The sequence below is a fragment of the Triturus cristatus genome, chromosome 4_1 (assembly GCF_964204655.1).
Source record: "Triturus cristatus chromosome 4_1, aTriCri1.1, whole genome shotgun sequence".
Taxonomy (NCBI): Eukaryota; Metazoa; Chordata; class Amphibia; order Caudata; family Salamandridae; genus Triturus; species Triturus cristatus.
This window is the reverse complement of record NC_140585.1, coordinates 230,848,567-230,866,807: the sequence shown is the minus strand read 5'-3', so window position 1 is coordinate 230,866,807 and position 18,241 is coordinate 230,848,567. Positions and strand designations below refer to the sequence as shown.

The 18,241-nt window shown below is 47.4% G+C and overlaps 1 protein-coding gene across 1 annotated transcript in view; it reads right to left on the bottom strand.

Annotated features, from left to right (window-relative positions):
* LOC146854163 (aldo-keto reductase family 1 member C15-like) overlaps window positions 1-18,241 on the bottom strand; it is a 323,371-nt gene that overhangs the window by 248,331 nt on the left and 56,799 nt on the right. Inside the window, exon 2 of the mRNA XM_085651941.1 lies at window positions 2,400-2,493. Within this exon, the coding sequence (XP_085508067.1) occupies window positions 2,400-2,486 (87 nt within the window). The 5' untranslated portion in view covers window positions 2,487-2,493. The remainder of the gene's footprint in view (window positions 1-2,399; window positions 2,494-18,241) is intronic.

The window sequence follows — 18,241 nt, the reverse complement described above, 5'->3', positions numbered from 1 at the left end:
CAGAGGGGGAGTAGAGTAGTCCACTGAAAATCAGAGGCTTTTCAGAGAGACTCTTTAATTGTCATTTCATTTCCCACAACAACAGCCATTCTTAGTAGCACCATAGGGGTTCAGAGAGAAAATATCAATTATGATGTAAAGAATCTCTGATGGGCTCAGTGACAGGGTGCCAGCAGCAACAGCACATCATTCCAATCATGGCCAGGCTTTTAGAAACAGGCAGCAGGCCTTCACGTTTGAGCTCAATTTTTCAATTGTATAGAGATGAGTTACAGCAGGTTCTCAGCGCATGAAGCAGGCCACTTTCAGCCCTAGATTCTATTCCTGATCCTTCAGTGAGATGAGCAACAGGAACCAATTCCTTCATTTAATACTGATGGACTGAGTTTAGTTCAACTGAGATTATTATGATTGACATGGCCGGCTTATTTCCAGTTGATGCCAGGCCAAAGAAACAGCAAGGTTTTGTGTGCTACGCTTGACATTTTGGAGGAACCAATTTATTTCAAGTGCTTCCTTTGGTGTCTTTACTCCAGTTCCATGATAAATAGACATTCCATAATCATTACAATGTCTTGGATCAGAGCCCAGATGGAGATGAGACATCCTATAATACTTGCAGGGAGTGCCAATTCACTTCACACGGTCATCAGTCAGTAAGGAACTGTAGCTGGGGCTTTAGCTCTCTTGCTAAAGCTGGACCCAATCCCTTTGACCAAGCAGAGAACCTATGACCAACACGCCCTGGTCCTCTCTCTTTGTTCAAACTTTGTGTGGGCTACAGGCTGACCTGCTCAAACTTATTAAAAAACAAAGAGCTCCACTTGAAGACTTTATTGATCCAAACTAGATACATAACACACAGAGCAAAACGAGCCTTTGCAGGAATGGGGAGAATAAAGAGCAATGCATTGTCTTGCATGGAACTACCTGAAAGACCTACCAGACTCTAACACTGCAACCAACAGTTTTGAGGGCTATACGTATATAGGATCCCTCCAGGTTGGAGTGCACCACACCCTTTTGTATATGACAGCCACATTTAAGCAAAGTGAGGACCCCAGTCATGATAGACTACTCAAATTTATCATGATAGACCTCGCTAGCTATGTCTGTTTTCCTACTCAGGGTAGCTCTTGTTTGCCCCGCTTGGTCTAGGTTTCTGGTCTTGATATTCGGTGGCATTGTGTATAAAAAAACACAACTGTCATCTGCTCAGATTTCTCACCTCTTACCAGCATCGACACCGACTCCCCAAACGACACAGACACTATCACAGCTTTGGGGGCTATGAATATCAAAGCAAAGGGAGAAGTGGTGGCAGTTTGCTCTTTTGTCCCTACATCTAAGGAAGAAAAAGTGAAAAGATAACTATAATCAGATAGTTTTTTTAACTTGTTGTGGGAACAATAGTTTTTCTGGGGGGGACAGCAGACATTAGAGGGGAGAACTTTTTAATATAGAATATTATTGGGATCCTATTTGCTACAAACCTCAATTTTATTAAACTTCTTTGTGCCTGCCACACCGTGGACGGATATCAATCATAAAATTGTTTTTTACCCATTTTAAGATGGTTGCCCATGACAGCACATGAGCAGGCATGTGCGACAGGCACCAAGAAATTGGACTATATTATGTGTACAAACCCATTCAAAGATGCCACCCATGGGTGTGCAAGGATGCACAACGGCCACCTTTGACTGGATTTTTTTAAATATTATAAATGCATTCAAAGATGGCCATGGTGGCTATCTTACATAAAAAAAGCATTGACAAAGCCAAAAGGTTTCACTGCAGAGACCGATCAGCTTTGCCAACACTTGATTATGTATATTCGTTTTATCAATGGTACATATTCACTATTCACTATATACACTATAAACTCTTAGTTGAAGGAGAGTACATTATCTTCTTGTTGTGCGTGTACTCAGTCGAATAGCCATGTTACTCCATTGAGTTGTTTCATCAGTGTATTTTTGTTACTCCATCGGGTTGTTTCATCAGTGTCTTTACCTGGCTCTGCATCTTTCTATTCCTTTATTCTCCACACTCAATGATATTCTTGCCAGTCAACCCATATCTTAGTGAACATCATTAGGCAGGCCCTGGTTCTTCATACCAACTTTTCTAAACTCATTACCTCACATGTAGCCAGTCTGACTACTACAACAGCGATCTAAACTTGACACAGAAAGGCACACTTGCAACACATGCTGTGACGCACCCTCTTCTCTTTAATCCAATGCAGCTAAGCTGGATAGATTGCGGACCACAGGAATTTGTCTGGACAGGCACCCAACTATTTCTATATCGTCATTTAGCAATATAGCAATTCACTTTTTAGTAAAAGGAACATCAAATTCATGAAAAAGAATATAATAAAGAGGGTTACCTACTTTTTCTGAGCACATGGTGCCTAAGCCTAGGACTGGAATATGGTTCCCATCACTCAGCTTGATGAAGGAGTCTTTGTTGAGCGACATGTCCTCTCTGTGCTTTGTAAAAAAAAAAAAAGAAGAAAGGGAAAACTGGTTATTTCCTGCAGTGCAAGCGCCCAGACAGGAGAATGTCGGATCTAATAGCTTCTTGAAAAGCAAAACCAAGTGAGTGTATCCTACCAATCCCAAGAAATGAAATTATGCAAGGACTAAATAAATGAGAAGCATAGAAAAAAAAAATCGAAGATACAGCAAATCTTGGCAATTGATATTTGGCTTGCAGTTGCATTCCCTAGCAGCATGGCCACAATATTTTTGTAGGACTATAGTTCGGGCCTCAATATTCTGACGTACATCCGAATACATCAGAATGCGAAGATAAATTGTGATATCTGGCTTGTGCGACAATAAAGGACAAATTATGAAAAAGAACCTGCAGAGTCATTGGTGCAAGGATTACATGAATGTAGAAAACATTTATATTAAAAGGTACATTTAATTTTAAGAAGCTTATTTCAACTAGCAACATGAATACCATAAAATAAACTATTACAGCCATTGACATAATTTGTTTTGAAAATCACAAACAATATATAAATATATAATTTTTAAGAATATTTTAATACAACTCTCAAACACACATATTCAATGTTCATTCAACCATTGTAAATAATTCAAATAATACATTATTAAAAAATCAAACATTTTTGAAATTATTTAATAAATAACAAAATGTATTTCAACATAATTATAAGAGGGAAGTAACAAAAAAAACAAATTAAAGTGAAATCATTCTAAAATATGAATGAATGACAATTCTACAAACATTGTGTGCATTTGCGTTTTCTTCCTTCGTCTCTTCAGCCATGTCTGCACAGATGGCCAATTCCACCAGTCGATGCAGGTGGATTGCGATGGGTGCCGGCACCAGTCCAAACATGCTAAGACTTCTTCTACAATGAAAATGCTGACACTACAGAGGTGAATATGAACTACTTTAATGACAGTCAACATGTTATGAATGTGTTTGAGCTATAATTGTGAAAACAATGCATTTCCTGTGAAGTCCCGCTTTAATTTTTATGGAAATTTGTGATTGATTTGTTATTTAATAAAGTTAAATTATGTTTTTATAACTGCTAGTCTTACATAATTTATTGAGAACTGATTCTGTTTAGCATTGCAGCGCGCATGCGGTGCTCGCTCTGCGGGACATATTGTTGTAGAGGAGATTTCAGAAGGGGACTTGAAGCCCCACCCATTATTTTCATTGGCTGGTGTCATCGTTTATGCTAAACTGTGGCCTTCGATTGAAAATGAGGCTTCTTTCTTACCGCCCTGTCTCCTTTTGGGACGGCCCATTTAGACTGAATAGTTTGCTTGATGGCTGTCGTGAGGGTATTTCTTATCTAAAGGAGGCGTGTAGGGACGTATCATGTTTCCAAAGTCTTGTTTTTAAAGGCTGCCGTGTTTGCTCTTGAAGTTCACTGAAGCCGTGCATGTATTGGCTGGTTTTTGATGAAGACGGAGAGGAAGAGGCAAAGGCGGGCTCTAGCGAAGTTTTGCAAGCTCAGCTTTCAGCAGCGGCGGCACACAGGCTCGCTTCTCCCCGGCTTGGACTGCCCCTGTGACCTGTTCTTTCACTGCGTTTCATTCAGCCGCTAAGCTGCCTTCATTAGTCTGTGCGCAGTTCGTGAGGTGTTTTTCACGAGGCATGCCGACCGTCCTAATAATAGTCATTTTGCCTGTTTACTTTCGGTGCTTTGTCCCAAACCGTTACTTTACTTCTGAAGCTAAAATTACATTTTGTTGACATCGCAGAAAGCACGCAGCTCTGCATCCAACGAGCCAATGCTAAAATCTATTGAATTGCAATGGTGTTTCTAAATAAGCAGACATTCACTGAAGACACTGGCTTCTTAATGGCTTACATAAGCAACCACGCGGCAACTGCGCAGTGACTATAACCCACGCAGTTTACAAGAGGCATCCAAATGTAAATGTTGTGGGGGGTATCTGTCTGACAATAATGCAATGATAATTAACTCAGCCCTTTATTTTTGCGGGGTCGACATAAAGAGTACTGCATACTTAATACTTTTTCTAGTGTTATGTATAATTCCCACCCCTCCCCCTCTCACAGAGGTGCTGTTCCCTTATTTGTTTGCTCTCACACACAATGCACTCCTCTCCCTCTCTTCTCCCCAGTCTGTGCCCCCGCCCCTCAGAGCCCTATTTTTACAGTCCACTGTTGTCTCTGCACCAAACTTTGGGGCTATGGGGGTGAGCACTGTTCCGCTTCCTAGCGCTGTGTAGCGGCTGGTGCCCAGGCACACCCAGAGGTCATTGGACTCTTCAAGGGAAAGAGCAGCTGAGTGTGCCTCGCTGTCGCACTGTTTTCCTTAGGCCAATGGTGCGTGCTGCTCTTCGGATCTGGTAACTCTCACCACGGGGGAACAGTGCTCTAGCGGCAGCACTGGGCAACGTGAGTAACAGCGATGGGAAGTCTGGTGCCGGTGTGTATCCTGTAGGAACAGGCAGCAGTGCCACTATCACTGCTATGTATACCAAGTGTTGTGTGCCTGTGCTGCTCTTTTGTGTGCACATAGTAGGGGTTGGTGTCTCTGTGCTGCTGTTCTGTGTGCACCTAGTGTGAGTTGGTGTGACTGTGCTGCTATTCTGGCTGTACCTAGTGTGGGTTTGTGTGCCTGTGCTGTTACTTGTCCTGTGTGTAACTAGTATGAGTGTTTATGTGTGTGTGCTGCTTGTTCTGTGTGTAACCAGTATGTGTGTGTATGTGCTGCTTCTTGTTCTAAAGCGAGGCTTACAATCCATAAAACTGGAGGATGCAAAAGAAGAAAAATCATATGCTTAAATATGGGGTTTAAGGAAAGCAATGCGAAGACGAAGAGGAGAGGAAGAGGCAGAGGCGGGCTCTAGCGAAGTTTTGCAAGCTCAGCTTTCAGCAGCGGCGGCACACAGGCTCACTTCTCCCCGGCTCGGACTGCCCCTGTGACTTGTTCTTTCAATACGTTTCATTCAGCCGCAAAGCTGCCTTCATTAGTCTGTGCGCCGTTCGTGAGGTGTTTTTCACGAGGCATGCCGACCGTCCTTATTATAGTCATAATACCTGTTTACTTCTGGTGCTTTGTCCCAGACCGGTACTTTACTTCTGAAGCTTAAATTACATCTCGTTCTTGATGCCTTTTATTTATGTGTTAATTATCAAAACAGATAGATAAAAGGCATTGTCATTTACAATGCCAATAGCTTAAACTCGCACTAATGCTATTGGCATTGTAAATTACAATGCATTTTATTTATGTTTTAAAAAGAAAAGCAAAAATAAAAGACATTGTCATTTACAATGCCAATAGCTCAAAATCTCGCAATTGCGAGACCTATTGCATTGCAAATGCTTGTTATTATGCTTTGTGTGTATATTTTTATGGTGAGCAGACGGTTTGTACATTTCTGCAGGGAGGTATTTGTTGAAATGCATTGACTGGCTCTAAAGGAGTACATAACTGTTTAGACACTCTAATAAAGAGATAAACAAGCACTCAGATGGCCCAATCTGAACTCTGAGCAGGAGAGACAGTGGCAGAAGGGCATACAGGATTTCTGCTCCAGTCTAGCCTTAATGTGTCTCCCAAAGAGAGCTTTTTTGGGAACAACACACAGACGCTTTGACACTGCCACTTCCCAATGGTGGTGAAAAGATCCAGTCAAAACCTGAATGTCCTGGACTCATTGTGATGGAAGAAATGCCCCTAAACTGCACCCTGTCCAGAAAAGCTACTATGAAAGGAAGCATCTTTGTAGGAGTCAGGTGTGACTTTGGCTCATTGACTGAGAACCCCAACGATGTCAAGAGCTTCACTGTTGCCTGGAGGTGATCTGTGACTGACTGTGGCGAGCCCACCTTCAACAGCCAATCATCGAGTTAGGGAAAAACAGTTATCTCCAACCTTCCATGGATGACAATCACTGACATCACTTTTGTGAGCACCTTAGGGACGCTGATAAGGCCGAAGGAGAGCTTACCAAACTGAAAATGCTCCTAGCCGACCTTGAACTGCAGGTATCATCTGTGAGACTGCAGGATTGGCACATGAAAGTGCGTGTCCTGCAGGTCCAGTTGCCCAGATCCAGGGCAGACAGAATTTAGGCCAGTGTGAGTATTCTGAATTTGTCCTTCAGTTGGACGATATTCAGGGGCGAAGGTCTAAAATAGGACAAATGTCTCCAGTCTTCTTCAGAACGAGTAAATAGTGAGAATAACAACCTGTCTCCCTCTCCAAGGTCGGCACCCTCTCGATGGTCCGTTTTGACAATAGAGATTGCAGCAAAATGGATAGGTGCTCCTCCGAAGACTGCTCTGATGTTTGCAGACGCTGTGGTGGATTGAAAAGAAACACAAGGGCATAGCCCTGTTGTATGATCTGGAGGAACCATCGCCAGATGTGATTGACTCCCACCATGGAAGAAAATGGCAAATCTATGGTGGAATCAGCTTTTTCGACAAAAAAGCGGGATCAATCAAAATGCATATCCATGACGGATGACTGCACATCTCCAAGAGAGGGGGAAGGGGGGGGGGGGAGTACTCACTTGTAGGATTGATGGAGTTGGAAGTTCCGCGGGATCTAAACCCTCTGCTGCGTTGTCATCTCCCTCTCTGGGGGTAGAATTGAGGTGCGTTGCACTGCTGCTACCCACTTCCGTAGCCACGGGGTCTTGAAAAGGGCCTTTGATTGAAGCGGCAGGAAGAGAGGCCCCTTCTTCCAGCCCAGCCAAAAAGGTTAGGGTTAAAAACCCGCCGCATATTTTGCTGAGCCTTATCCAGGGCCATAAATGTGGACACGTACTTTCCCAGAGATTTAATAAGATCTTCTCCGAAAAGTAACCCTTTGGAGTTTTGTGAGGGCTCTTTGTCCACCATATCACTGAGTTTAGGGTTGAATTTGGGCAGTACGACCCATCTCTCAGTATTGAGGCTTGTGTTGGCATTGCCTAGAAGTATTTGTACTCTCTGGCTCCAGCCCCTGATTAAGTCAGTATTAAGAGGTGTTCCATTGATGTGGCTTTCCTCAGCGGAATCTATGATTCTGGCTAAGGGACCCAGGACATTGAGGAGACAGTCCTGGCAACCCTTGAGGGATCTTTCCATTCCTTTTCTTGCATCCCGTCCGAGTTTGAAGAGGAATTTAATCACTTCCGGGTCCAAGTTAGGAGTGTGGCAGGTCTTGTCCTCAATTGAGGGTCTAGAGCACTCGGCTCTAAGTATGTTCCGAGTGTCTCTCTCTAGAATGTTTCTTAACCATTTTTTAATTAACTTGGCCATGTGGTCTTGGGGCCACCACTCGGAGCTTCTGGGTTGTTTGATATTTTGTGGAGAAAACATTTCTTCCCCCAAGGGATCAAGGATGTTGTCTTTTGACGATGATGGGAGTTCCTCCTCAGGGCTATAAAATTCTTGATCGTCTTCATCCAGATCTAGGACGTATTCATCAGGTATGTCTGTTGAATCATCGTAAAGGTACTCATTATTTCCCGTATTGTAATGAGCACTATGATATTTTGTGCCGCTAGGGACACCCAGATATTTTGTGTCGCCAAGGACACCAGAGTAAGTTGTGCCGCTGGGGACACCTAGGGAGTTCGAGGTGCGAAGACCTCCATTATTAATTGATGACCTCCCATTGTGCTCTTAGGGGTAACTTTCTAATTTTTCTTATTTTTCTTTAGTCTTACCCCTTATTTCAGTGATATCATTGTTCAGGGTTTTTGAAACCTCGTCCTCCTCGGTGGGGAGTGACCTCTTGGAGGACATCACCTGACTCAAGGTCTCCATCATACAGGACCTCATTTCTTGATGTAGGATTTATTTAAAGGCTTCATTACTTACATTAGGAATGGGGGAGGTAGCGTCATCTGATTCAGAGTCAGACATGGCGCACGTAGAGAGCATAGAAAAGTGCAAGTGGAGTAGGCAATGCTAAGGTCTGAGCAGAGTGTATATGCTTAGGGTTAAGCAGTGCAGAGTGTATCTGCTTGGGGGTTAAGAAAAGTTAAAGCAATTTAATTTTTTCCTAGGACTGTTTTCCCCCTTTTTTTTTTCCTTTGTTTTTTTAATAATCAGGAATTATTAGAGTGTAGCTTGCGGTAATCGAGTATTTCCATGCGTTAAGTGGTAGACGTTAGCCAGCAGCTGGTCGTCGAGGAGATTCAACTAACTTTGAAATGCAGGCTCGAGCGACCAGCTGTGGCTACGTTGTCATGGCAATATCTGGCCTCGAGCGTGATCGACTATGCAATCAGCTGGAGGCCGGAGGAGAATGCGTGGAAGAAGGGTTCCTGGCAACTGGAGGACGTAGCGCTCCCATTGCCAGGGAACTTTTCTCTAATTTCTTACTTCACGCAGAGCCGCGCTGGAGCTGGTTGCCTGTGTGGGAGAGAGACGAGCCCATGCACCTCGGACTCTGTAAGAAGGTCTGAGAAAGTTGGCATAAATCAAAACGGTAGCAGTCAACAAATGGCACAAATCAACACGGTAGCAACTGGCATACACCACTTCATGTGGCAGGTGTATAGCGACAATTGAACAATGAGCATAATGATAATTAATTACGATAAAAGGTATTATAGGCGAGACAGAAGTTAAATGATAGGCAAGATGTATGGAACAATATATTAACCGGATAGTAGTTAAAGGTTGAGATGGCGAGTAGGAGATCTCCGTAAATTGAAGATCAGTAGAGAGGCAGAGGTAAGGGGGGGGTTAGGCCACGCAAACGGTACCTTGAAATTGTAAGGAGAAACAGTTATAAGTAAGAAGTAAACATCAATTTATCTGCTCGGAGCTGCATTTGAAAGAGGCAGATTGTCAATGGCTCATGCCTTTTATATGTTTCTAATGTTCTGTTCTGGAACCTTCTTATATTGTGATGTATGCGGCTGCTTGTACTGCATTAAAAGAAATATGCATAATGTAGTCTCTGTTCTTGTAATGAAATCATCTCTGTCGCTCTTCTGATCATGGAAAATCTGGGAAATGCACATGCATGAAGATTTCTCCAGTCCTGGAGAAACGCATCTATCCCTGCTGCTTCCATATCAGGATGCCAGCTGAAAAACCTCTTCACCTGGGCATTCAGCCTGTGCACAAAAAGATCAATCAATCAATCAATCAATCATTTGCATTTATAAAGCGCTCTACTCACCCGTAGGGGTCTCAAGACGCTGGGGGGGGAGGGTCAGTGCTCGAAGAGCCAGGTCTTGAGCTGCCTTCTGAAGGAGAGGTGGTCCTGTGTGGCGCGCAGGTGGCTGGGAAGAGAGTTCCAGGTCTTTGCTGCCAGGTAGGAGAAGGACCTGCCTCCGGCGGTGGCTTTGCGGATGCAAGGCACGGCTGCCAGGGCTTGTCCGGTCGAGCGTAGGGTGCGAGGAGCGGTGTAGAAGGAGACGCGGTGGTTGATGAGTTTTGGTCCGATATTGTGCAGGGCTTTGTGTGCGTGGGTGAGGAGTCTGAAGGTGATCCTCTTGCTGACTGGAAGCCAGTGAAGTTTCTTCGGGTGTCCGGAGATGTGGTGGTGGCGAGGTATGTTCAGGATGAGTCGTGCGGCCGCGTTCTGGATTCGTTGTAGTTTCTTCTGTAGCTTGGTAGTGATGCCGGCGTACAGAGCGTTTCCATAGTCCAAGCGACTGGTGACGAGGGCGTGGGTGACGGTCTTCCTGGTGTCGGTGGGGATCCAGCGGAAGATCTTGCGGAGCATGCGGAGGGTGTTGAAGCATGCCGAGGTCACCGAGTTGACCTGTCTGGTCATGCAGAGGGATGAGTCCAGGATGAAGCCGAGGTTGCGTGCGTGGTCGGTGGGTTGGGGAGTGCTGCCTAGGGCGGGGGCCACCAGGAGTCGTCCCAGGCGGTGGGAGTAGGGCCGAGGATGAGGACCTCCGTCTTCTCTGTGTTAAGTTTGAGCCGGCTTTCTGTCATCCAGTGCGCTACTTCCTTCATGCCTTCGTGTAGTCTGGTTCTTGCTGAGGCGGGGTTGTTGGTGAGGGAGAGGATGTGCTGGGTGTCGTCGGCGTAGGATATGAGGTTGAGTCCGTGTTTTCGTGCGATGTTCGCCAGGGGGGTCATGTAGATGTTGAAGAGGGTTGGGCTGAGGAAGGATCCTTGGGGAACGCCGCAGATGATCTCCGTAGTAGTGGATCTGAAGGGGGGAAGGCGGACTCTCTGGGTTCTTCCAGAGAGGAAGGAGATGATCCATTCCAGGGCCTTGCCTCTGATGCTGGCGTTGCTGAGGCGACGTATTAGGGTACGGTGGCAAACCGTGTCGAAGGCTGCAGAGAGGTCCAGGAGTATGAGGGCCACGGTCTCTCCTTTGTCAGTCAGAGATCTGATGTCGTCCGTGGCTGCGATGAGGGCGGTCTCGGTGCTGTGGTTAGCTCTGAAGCCGAATTGTGAGGGGTCGAGTGAGTCGTTGGTTTCCAGGGCGATGGTGAGTTGAGTGTTGACGATTTTCTCAATCACTTTGGCGGGGAACGGGAGGAGCGAGATGGGCCGGAAGTTTTTGAGTATGGTGGGGTCTGCTGTTGGTTTCTTTAGGAGGGCGTTGAGTTCGGCGTGTTTCCAGTTCTCCGGGAAGGTGGCGGTGGTGAAAGATGAATTGATCACGTCTCGGAGGTGGGGTGCAATTATGTTGTCGGCTTTGTTGAAGATGTGGTGCGGGCAGGGGTCGGATGGTGATCCTGAGTGGATGGAGTTCATGATGTGGGTGGTTTCCTCGGTGGTGGTTGGGTTCCAGGTGTGGATGGCGGTGTTGTCGGTGGCGAGTTCCGGTGGTGGGTTCTTGTTGGTTGTGGCGAAGCTGTTGTAGATGTCGGTGATCTTGTGGTGGAAGAAAGCTGCGAGGGAGTCGCAGAGATCCTGTGAGGGGGGATGGCATTGTTTTCGGCGTCGGGGTTGGAGAGTTCTTTGACGATGCCGAATAGTTCCTTGCTGTTGTGGGCGTTGTCGTTGAGTCTGTTCTGGAAGGCTGATTTTCGTGCGGCGCGGAGGAGTTGGTGGTGTTTGCGGGTGGCGTTCTTGAGAGCAGACATGTTCTCGTCGGTCTGGTTGAGGCGCCAAGACTTCTCGAGGGTGCGGCATTCTTTTTTGGAGTCCTTGAGGGTGGGGGTGAACCAGGGGTTTTTCTTGTGGTTGTTTTTGTTTGCTTGGGTCTTCAGGGGGGCCAGGGTGTTGGCGCATTCGGAGATCCAGTTTGTGAGGTTGTTGGCGGCTTCGTCGGGGTCTGTAGTGCTGGCGGGGGGGTTCTGGGAGAGGGCTGCTGTGAGTTGTTCGGTGGTGATACGGTTCCACTGCCTTCTCGGTGGTTGTTGGACGTGGTGGTGTACGGTGGTCTTCTTGAAGCTGAAGTAGACACAGCTGTGGTCCGTCCAGGAGAGTTCGGAGGTGTGGCTGAAAGAGATGTATTTGCTGGAGGAGAAGATGGGGTCGAGAGTGTGTCCTGCGTAGTGGGTGGGGGTGCTGACCAGTTGTTTCAGTCCGAGGTTGGCGAGGTTGTCCAGTAGGGTGGTGGTGTTGTTGTCGGCGCGGTTCTCCAGGTGGAAGTTGAGGTCCCCTAGGAGGATGTAGTCGGTGGACGGGAGTGCGTGTGGGCTGATGAAGTCTGCGACGTCTTCTCTGAACCTTGTGCGTGGTCCTGGTGGTCTGTACATGAGAGTGCCTCTGAGGGTGGTCTTGGGGTCGCTGTGGATAGAGAAGTGGAGGTGTTCTGCGTCGGGGAGTGGGTCGTCGGTGTAGGTCGAGACGCGGATGGAGCTCTTGTGGACGATGGCGATGCCTCCTCCGGTGCGGTTGGTGCGGTCTTTCCTGATGATTTTGTAGCCGTCAGGGATGGCTATGGTGATGTCGGGTGCCAAGGAGGGGTTCATCCAGGTCTCGGTGAGGAAGGCGATGTCCGGGTTTGTTGAGTCGATGAGGTTCCATAGTTTGATGGCGTGCCTGTGGACGGATCGGGTGTTGATCAGGATGCATTCGAGGTTATTTCCGGAGGAGTTTTTCTTCTTGGGTGTGTTGTGTGTTCGTAGGCAGGTGAAGCGGCAGTTGCGGCAGGTGAAGGCTCCGTGGGTTCGCTTCGGGGCGGCGCGGCAGCAGCCCGGCGTGCGGCCGGGGTTGAGAGCGGTGAGGGAGGCGGTGTCGTAGGTCAGGCGGAAGCGGCGGGGGGTGGGGGTCGCGCGGACCAGGGACCGTGGCGTTGGGCGCGGTCCAGGCTCGGACGGGCGCAGACGGGCTTGCCTTAGGCGCGCTCGCTGCGCGCGGTCGCGCAGCGGCCGCCATATATGGGGTAGCCGGGGAGGAGGGGTCAGCTGGGAGGAGGGCGGCGGGAGGGTAGGCGGGGTGGAGAAAAAAAGCGGGAAAACGGCGAAGTCTGCGAAAACGGCAAGGGGCCAGAAAAGGCGCCTAAAAAGGCGAGAAAATGGCGAGGGGCCGGTGGAACGGCCAAAAAAAAGGCAGAAAAAACAGGAAACGAGCACTAAAGGGACCGGGCACTCGGAGGGGGGGGGCCACGCACTCGGGGTACAAGGAGAGAGAAGGGGTCAGCACGCACTCTGGGACACTCGTTCAGGGAGACAAGAAAAAAGAGGGAAATTAATCACTCAGACCATCAACTGTGGGGCACTCATACGAGGATACACGGAGAGAAGGGGAAATACTCAGATGCACACAAGGGGCACAACCGGGCACACAAGGCAGCAGGCAGGAGGCAGGAGAGCACTGGTGGCACTGCGTGGGCAGGGGAGCGACCTACCAAAAGGTCAAGGGTCGCTACCTCTGCCGCGCAGCGGCCGCCATATATGGGGTAGCCGGGGAGGTGGGGTCAGCTGGGAGGAGGGCGGCGGGAGGGTAGGCGGGGTGGAGAAAAAAAGCGGGAAAACGGCGAGGGGCCAGAAAAGGCGCCTAAAAAGGCGAGAAAACGGCGAGGGGCCGGGGGAACGGCCAAAAAAAGGCAGAATAAACAGGAAACGAGCACTAAAGGGACCGGGCACTCGGGGGGGGGCACGCACTCGGGGTACAAGGAGAGAGAAGGGGTCAGCACGCACTCTGGGACACTCGTTCAGGGAGACAAGAAAAAAAAGAGGAAATTAATCACTCAGACCATCAACTATGGGGCACTCATACGAGGATACACGGAGAGAAGGGGAAATACTCAGATGCACACAAGGGGACAACCGGGCACACAAGGCAGCAGGCAGGAGAGCACTGGTGGCGCTGCGTGGGCAGGGGAGCAACCTACCCAAAGGTCAAGGGTCGCTGGAAAGGACCCCACAGACTGTTCAAGCCCCTGGACAAATTCCTGTCCAACATCCAATCGCTCGAGTAATGGAACTTTTTTGAGAATCAATCTGCCACCAAATCCGTTAACCCTGGGATATGTTCTGCTTGAACACTCAGGCCCCTTTCCATGCAATAATCCGAAAAAGTCTTTGCCAGATCTAACAGCCCCTTCGATTGTGGGCCTCCGAGCCAATTGGCCAGTCTTAACGCTGACACATTGTCCATCCTCCACACTACTGAACACTTTACAGTCTGATCTGCAAAACACTTGATTGCAAAAGATCCTGCTAACAACACTAAACAATGTATATGCAAACTTCTTTCTTGCTTGGTACAATGACCCCAGTCCTTGACAAAACCACAACTTGCACCCCATCCTTCCAAGCTTGCATACAATTCCACAACCTCAAACCATCTCAAATCATTCCTTAAGTGTTTTGCTTTCAGTCTCGGTAAGGCCCGATAGTGCAAAAGCCCAGGGAAAATAGTCTGAATAGTAGATGACAAAAAACCCACAATACGGGATAAAATCCTCAGAGAGATTCTGTCCATCTTCCGGGTATTCCTTATCTCCTTCCTTATTCTCTTCAATTCTCTTTTGGTAACCTCCGCACCCCATCCCATTGTGTCTACAATAAATGCTAGAAACTGGGTTTGTTGCCTTGGGACCAATTCTGACTTCTTTCTATTTATCACAAAAACCCAAGTTATTCAGCTGCTTCATATGAGATTACAGCTGATACCTGTCTTAATCCATAATCAAAATATCGTCCAAATAAATTATCATACATATTCCCCTTTCTCTTAGAAAAGCTGCCACTGGCCGCAGGACCTTCGTGAAGCACCAAAGTGTTGACTAAAGTCTGAGAGGAAGACACACACACTTCCACATTCTCCTCTTCTACAGGAACCTCAGAAACCTCCGATGTTCCTTCCATAGCGAAACTGTCAGATAAGCATCTTTTTTTTTTTACAATCAACTCTATTGATTTTTAAGATCAAACAATTAACAACTCAAGACATTTAGCCAATGTTATAAGGCATTACCGCATGTGCTAAGTTTGATTGCATACAAACGAATGGTCTAGATCACATCCACAGCACATAACCATTACGTTTGTGTACATAAGCAAACTTCGGCTAGGTTAGTCCAGTTGGTTCATCCATTTGCCCCAGACCTTATTTTATTTGGCTGGGCAGCCCCGGGCCTCGAATAGGGTTTTTTTTCTGTGCGGCACACCAATCCACCCGATGGCGCCATCTGGCTTGGCTTGGTGGTTTAGCGTGTGCCCAAATGGCGGCAATATCACGCTTGGCTACCGCAATGGCTGTCCCGAGGAATAGCCTGTCAGGTCGAGAACCGTCCAGGCCGTCTATTACCCCCAAGATGGGAAGTATGGGATCGTGGGGAACCTGCTAGCCCAGGACCTGTGTGAGTTCGGACTCTACTGCTGTCCAGTACGGGGCAAGGTTAGGACATGTCCAGATCATGTGGTAGAAATTGTCCGGTTCTTGTCCGCACCGCGCGCAGTTTAGGGAAGGTCACAACACTGCCCTATGCAGGCGTTCTGGGGTGAGGTAGGCGGCGTGCAAGTAGTATACTTGAATAAGGAGAAGTCTGACTGAGGTCATGATGGTTTTGGGAGCCATATGGGCGTCACGCCAGTCCTCCAAATGGGTCCTGTGTGGGTTGCGTGTTGTCGGGCCCTTATTGAGAAGGGTATGATATATCCGTGACACCCCTCCTCTCCCTAGGTTCCCCATCATGACTTGGGCTGCCAATGGGCCGAATTCTGTGAGCGAAGTGCCTGGTAAGATGTGCATGTTAAGGGCATGGCGGAGCTGCAGGTATTTGTAAAATTGTGAGGTGTGGAGGGTATAGAGCTACCGTAGGTCCCAGAACGTCCTAATGTGGTCGCCCACCCATTCGTCGCCTATGTAGTCCCATTGTTTGAATCCCATGAGTGCCACCACTTCTCTTATCCACATGCCATGCCAGAGAGGTGTGTGCAACGTGTGTGTCTTAGAGCCGTACTCCAAGCCATCAGGGCAGCTCTGGTTATCAGTGGTATCGCTCTAGGTTTTGGGCTTCCATATAGGCATGCTTGCATTTGAGGGAACTCCATATCCTTGAGCTCTGTCCTGTAGGCCGGATCAGACCAGCCCCCATTGAACCAGTCGTGAATTACAAGAAGCTGGGTGGCTAAGTAGTATGAGTGAAGATCAGTCATACACATGCCTCTGTCAAAGGGTGGGATCCTACATAGGGCGAGGGTGATGTGTGGTCTCGCCCTTCCCCACAGAAACCGTGTGGTCATATTATCTATCTCCTTAAACCAGCTGCGTGGGAAGTGGAAAGTGCTGTTCTGTATGATGTATAAGAAGCGTGGAAGGATCATCATTTTGAACAATACCACTCTCCCGAGTGGGTTGAGTGGTAGGGTTTGACAGCGCTTGAGATCGTCTTTGGCCTTTTTGACCAGCGGGGTAATGTTTAACACCCACTCCAAATCAGGAAGCAGGGCAACCCAGATCCCAGAGTAATTGAATAACTGTTGCCTGATGGGGATGGTTGATTGCCAGTCGAAGCAGTCCCTAGAGAGGTGGAGGGGCACCAAAGTTGATTTTACCAGGTTGAGCCGGAGGCCTGAGACATTTTTGAAGGCTTGGAGCGCCCGGAGGAACCTAGGACCAGGGCTGGCTGAGACTGCCAAGAAAAGCAGGATGCCGTCGGCGTACAAAGTGATTTTGTCGGTGTGGCGGCTTCCCCAAACCCAGCCTTGGATAAGGTTATCTGACCGAATAAGGCATGCCAAGGGTTCCATTGCGAACACAAATAGGAGTGGTGAGAGGGGACACCCCTGCCTCGTGCCTCTCCGACCCTTTATAATATGACACTATTTCTGATAAAACTGGGCAAGTCAGCCACCCGATTTTAATGGGATAACAGAAAAGTCTAATCTCACCTGTTGATCATCTGCCCCTTCTTTCTCCTCTGGTATTTCTTCCTCGAGTTCTTTGCCTCTGGTGGTAAAAACCCCTAGTGAGGTAGGACTGCTGTCCTTGAAAATTTCTGAACCCACAGGAGAAGGAGCCTCTTGTAATTCCTCGGCCACAGCCAGCGAACCACCCCCTTATTCTCCTGGGCCAACCAAAAACACGTTCTTGCAACACCTTCTGTATCTCCTTTTGTGACTTGTGAAGGGAACTACATGCTCCTATAGATCTTGATAGATCCTTTATAAAGGCATCCCCAAACAACAAGCCATTAGCCAAAGGGCCATCCTCCTTACTGGCTATTTAACCAAAATGCTTTTCTTTCTTTCAATCAAAAGAATTCACCTTGCTTAGAAGGCATATTGCCCTTTGTATCCACTGACATAACCCCTCTTATTAAACACATAAGCCATAGCGTTACTAGCCCCACTAGGTCAAGAAGTCTATCCTGACAAGATAAAAGACCTTTATCAAGGCCCTTTCTAGGGTGTCTTCCACCCTTCCCAATGAATGTGATTATCTTCGCGTCCAATTCTATAGTCACTAACACTCTTTTTTCAATCACAGGCCTAGGACACTCGGACCGAAGCATGACCCAAACATCCTTGGGAATTTCCTTACTCATCCAAAACTGGATATACTGAGCCACATGATCAGAGGGTGAAAATTCAGGGGATGACAATCATTTTTATGAGTAAATGGTCGAGCATATGTTCCCCAAAAGGATCAACAAGGGCACCATCCTCCTTGGACTTACTTTCATCTAAGGGGAACTTCCCTTTCCTTGACACCTCGTCCAAATCCGCAGAGTCGAAGTCAAAGGAGCAACTAAGCTCCACTTCAGCACTCCTCAAGGACTCATCACAGATAACCAACTTATGTTTCCTACACTGATACTTTTTCACTTTCTTCATTCAGGCCTTTTGTGCTCCTAGCATCTTCATTCTGATTGTTAATACAGCAAACATGTTCTACCATTGTAGACCTCCTTTTTTTTAGCCAAACCTTTGTTGGCAACCAAATGCTTCCTTTTACGAAAAGCTTTGCCCCCTGATTTTACTCTTGCATCTGACTACGGCGCAGACCAAAAATGCTCTTCATCACCACGGTGGCCTTTACCAATCAACATCTCAAATTTCTTATCCAACCTGCACGTTACCTACATCGTTATTTTCTCAAACACACAATTTATTCTTTCCTCCATACTTAATTCATTAGAGCCTTCCACTTGCTCCATATTGCTCCTTATGAATATAAAATGCACTCAAATTGAAAAACCTGCACTAAGCACCATGAAGGCTACAATGACCTCAATATAGGTACACTCCGTACTACAATAAACTAAATGTAGCTGCCCTACATACTAAAGAAGACCTTCTAACCGGAACCGATCCTGCACAACTCGACCCATAACGCACTCTTTCTGTCAGTTTCCCCACAAAGCTGACTGAAATCAAGCCGA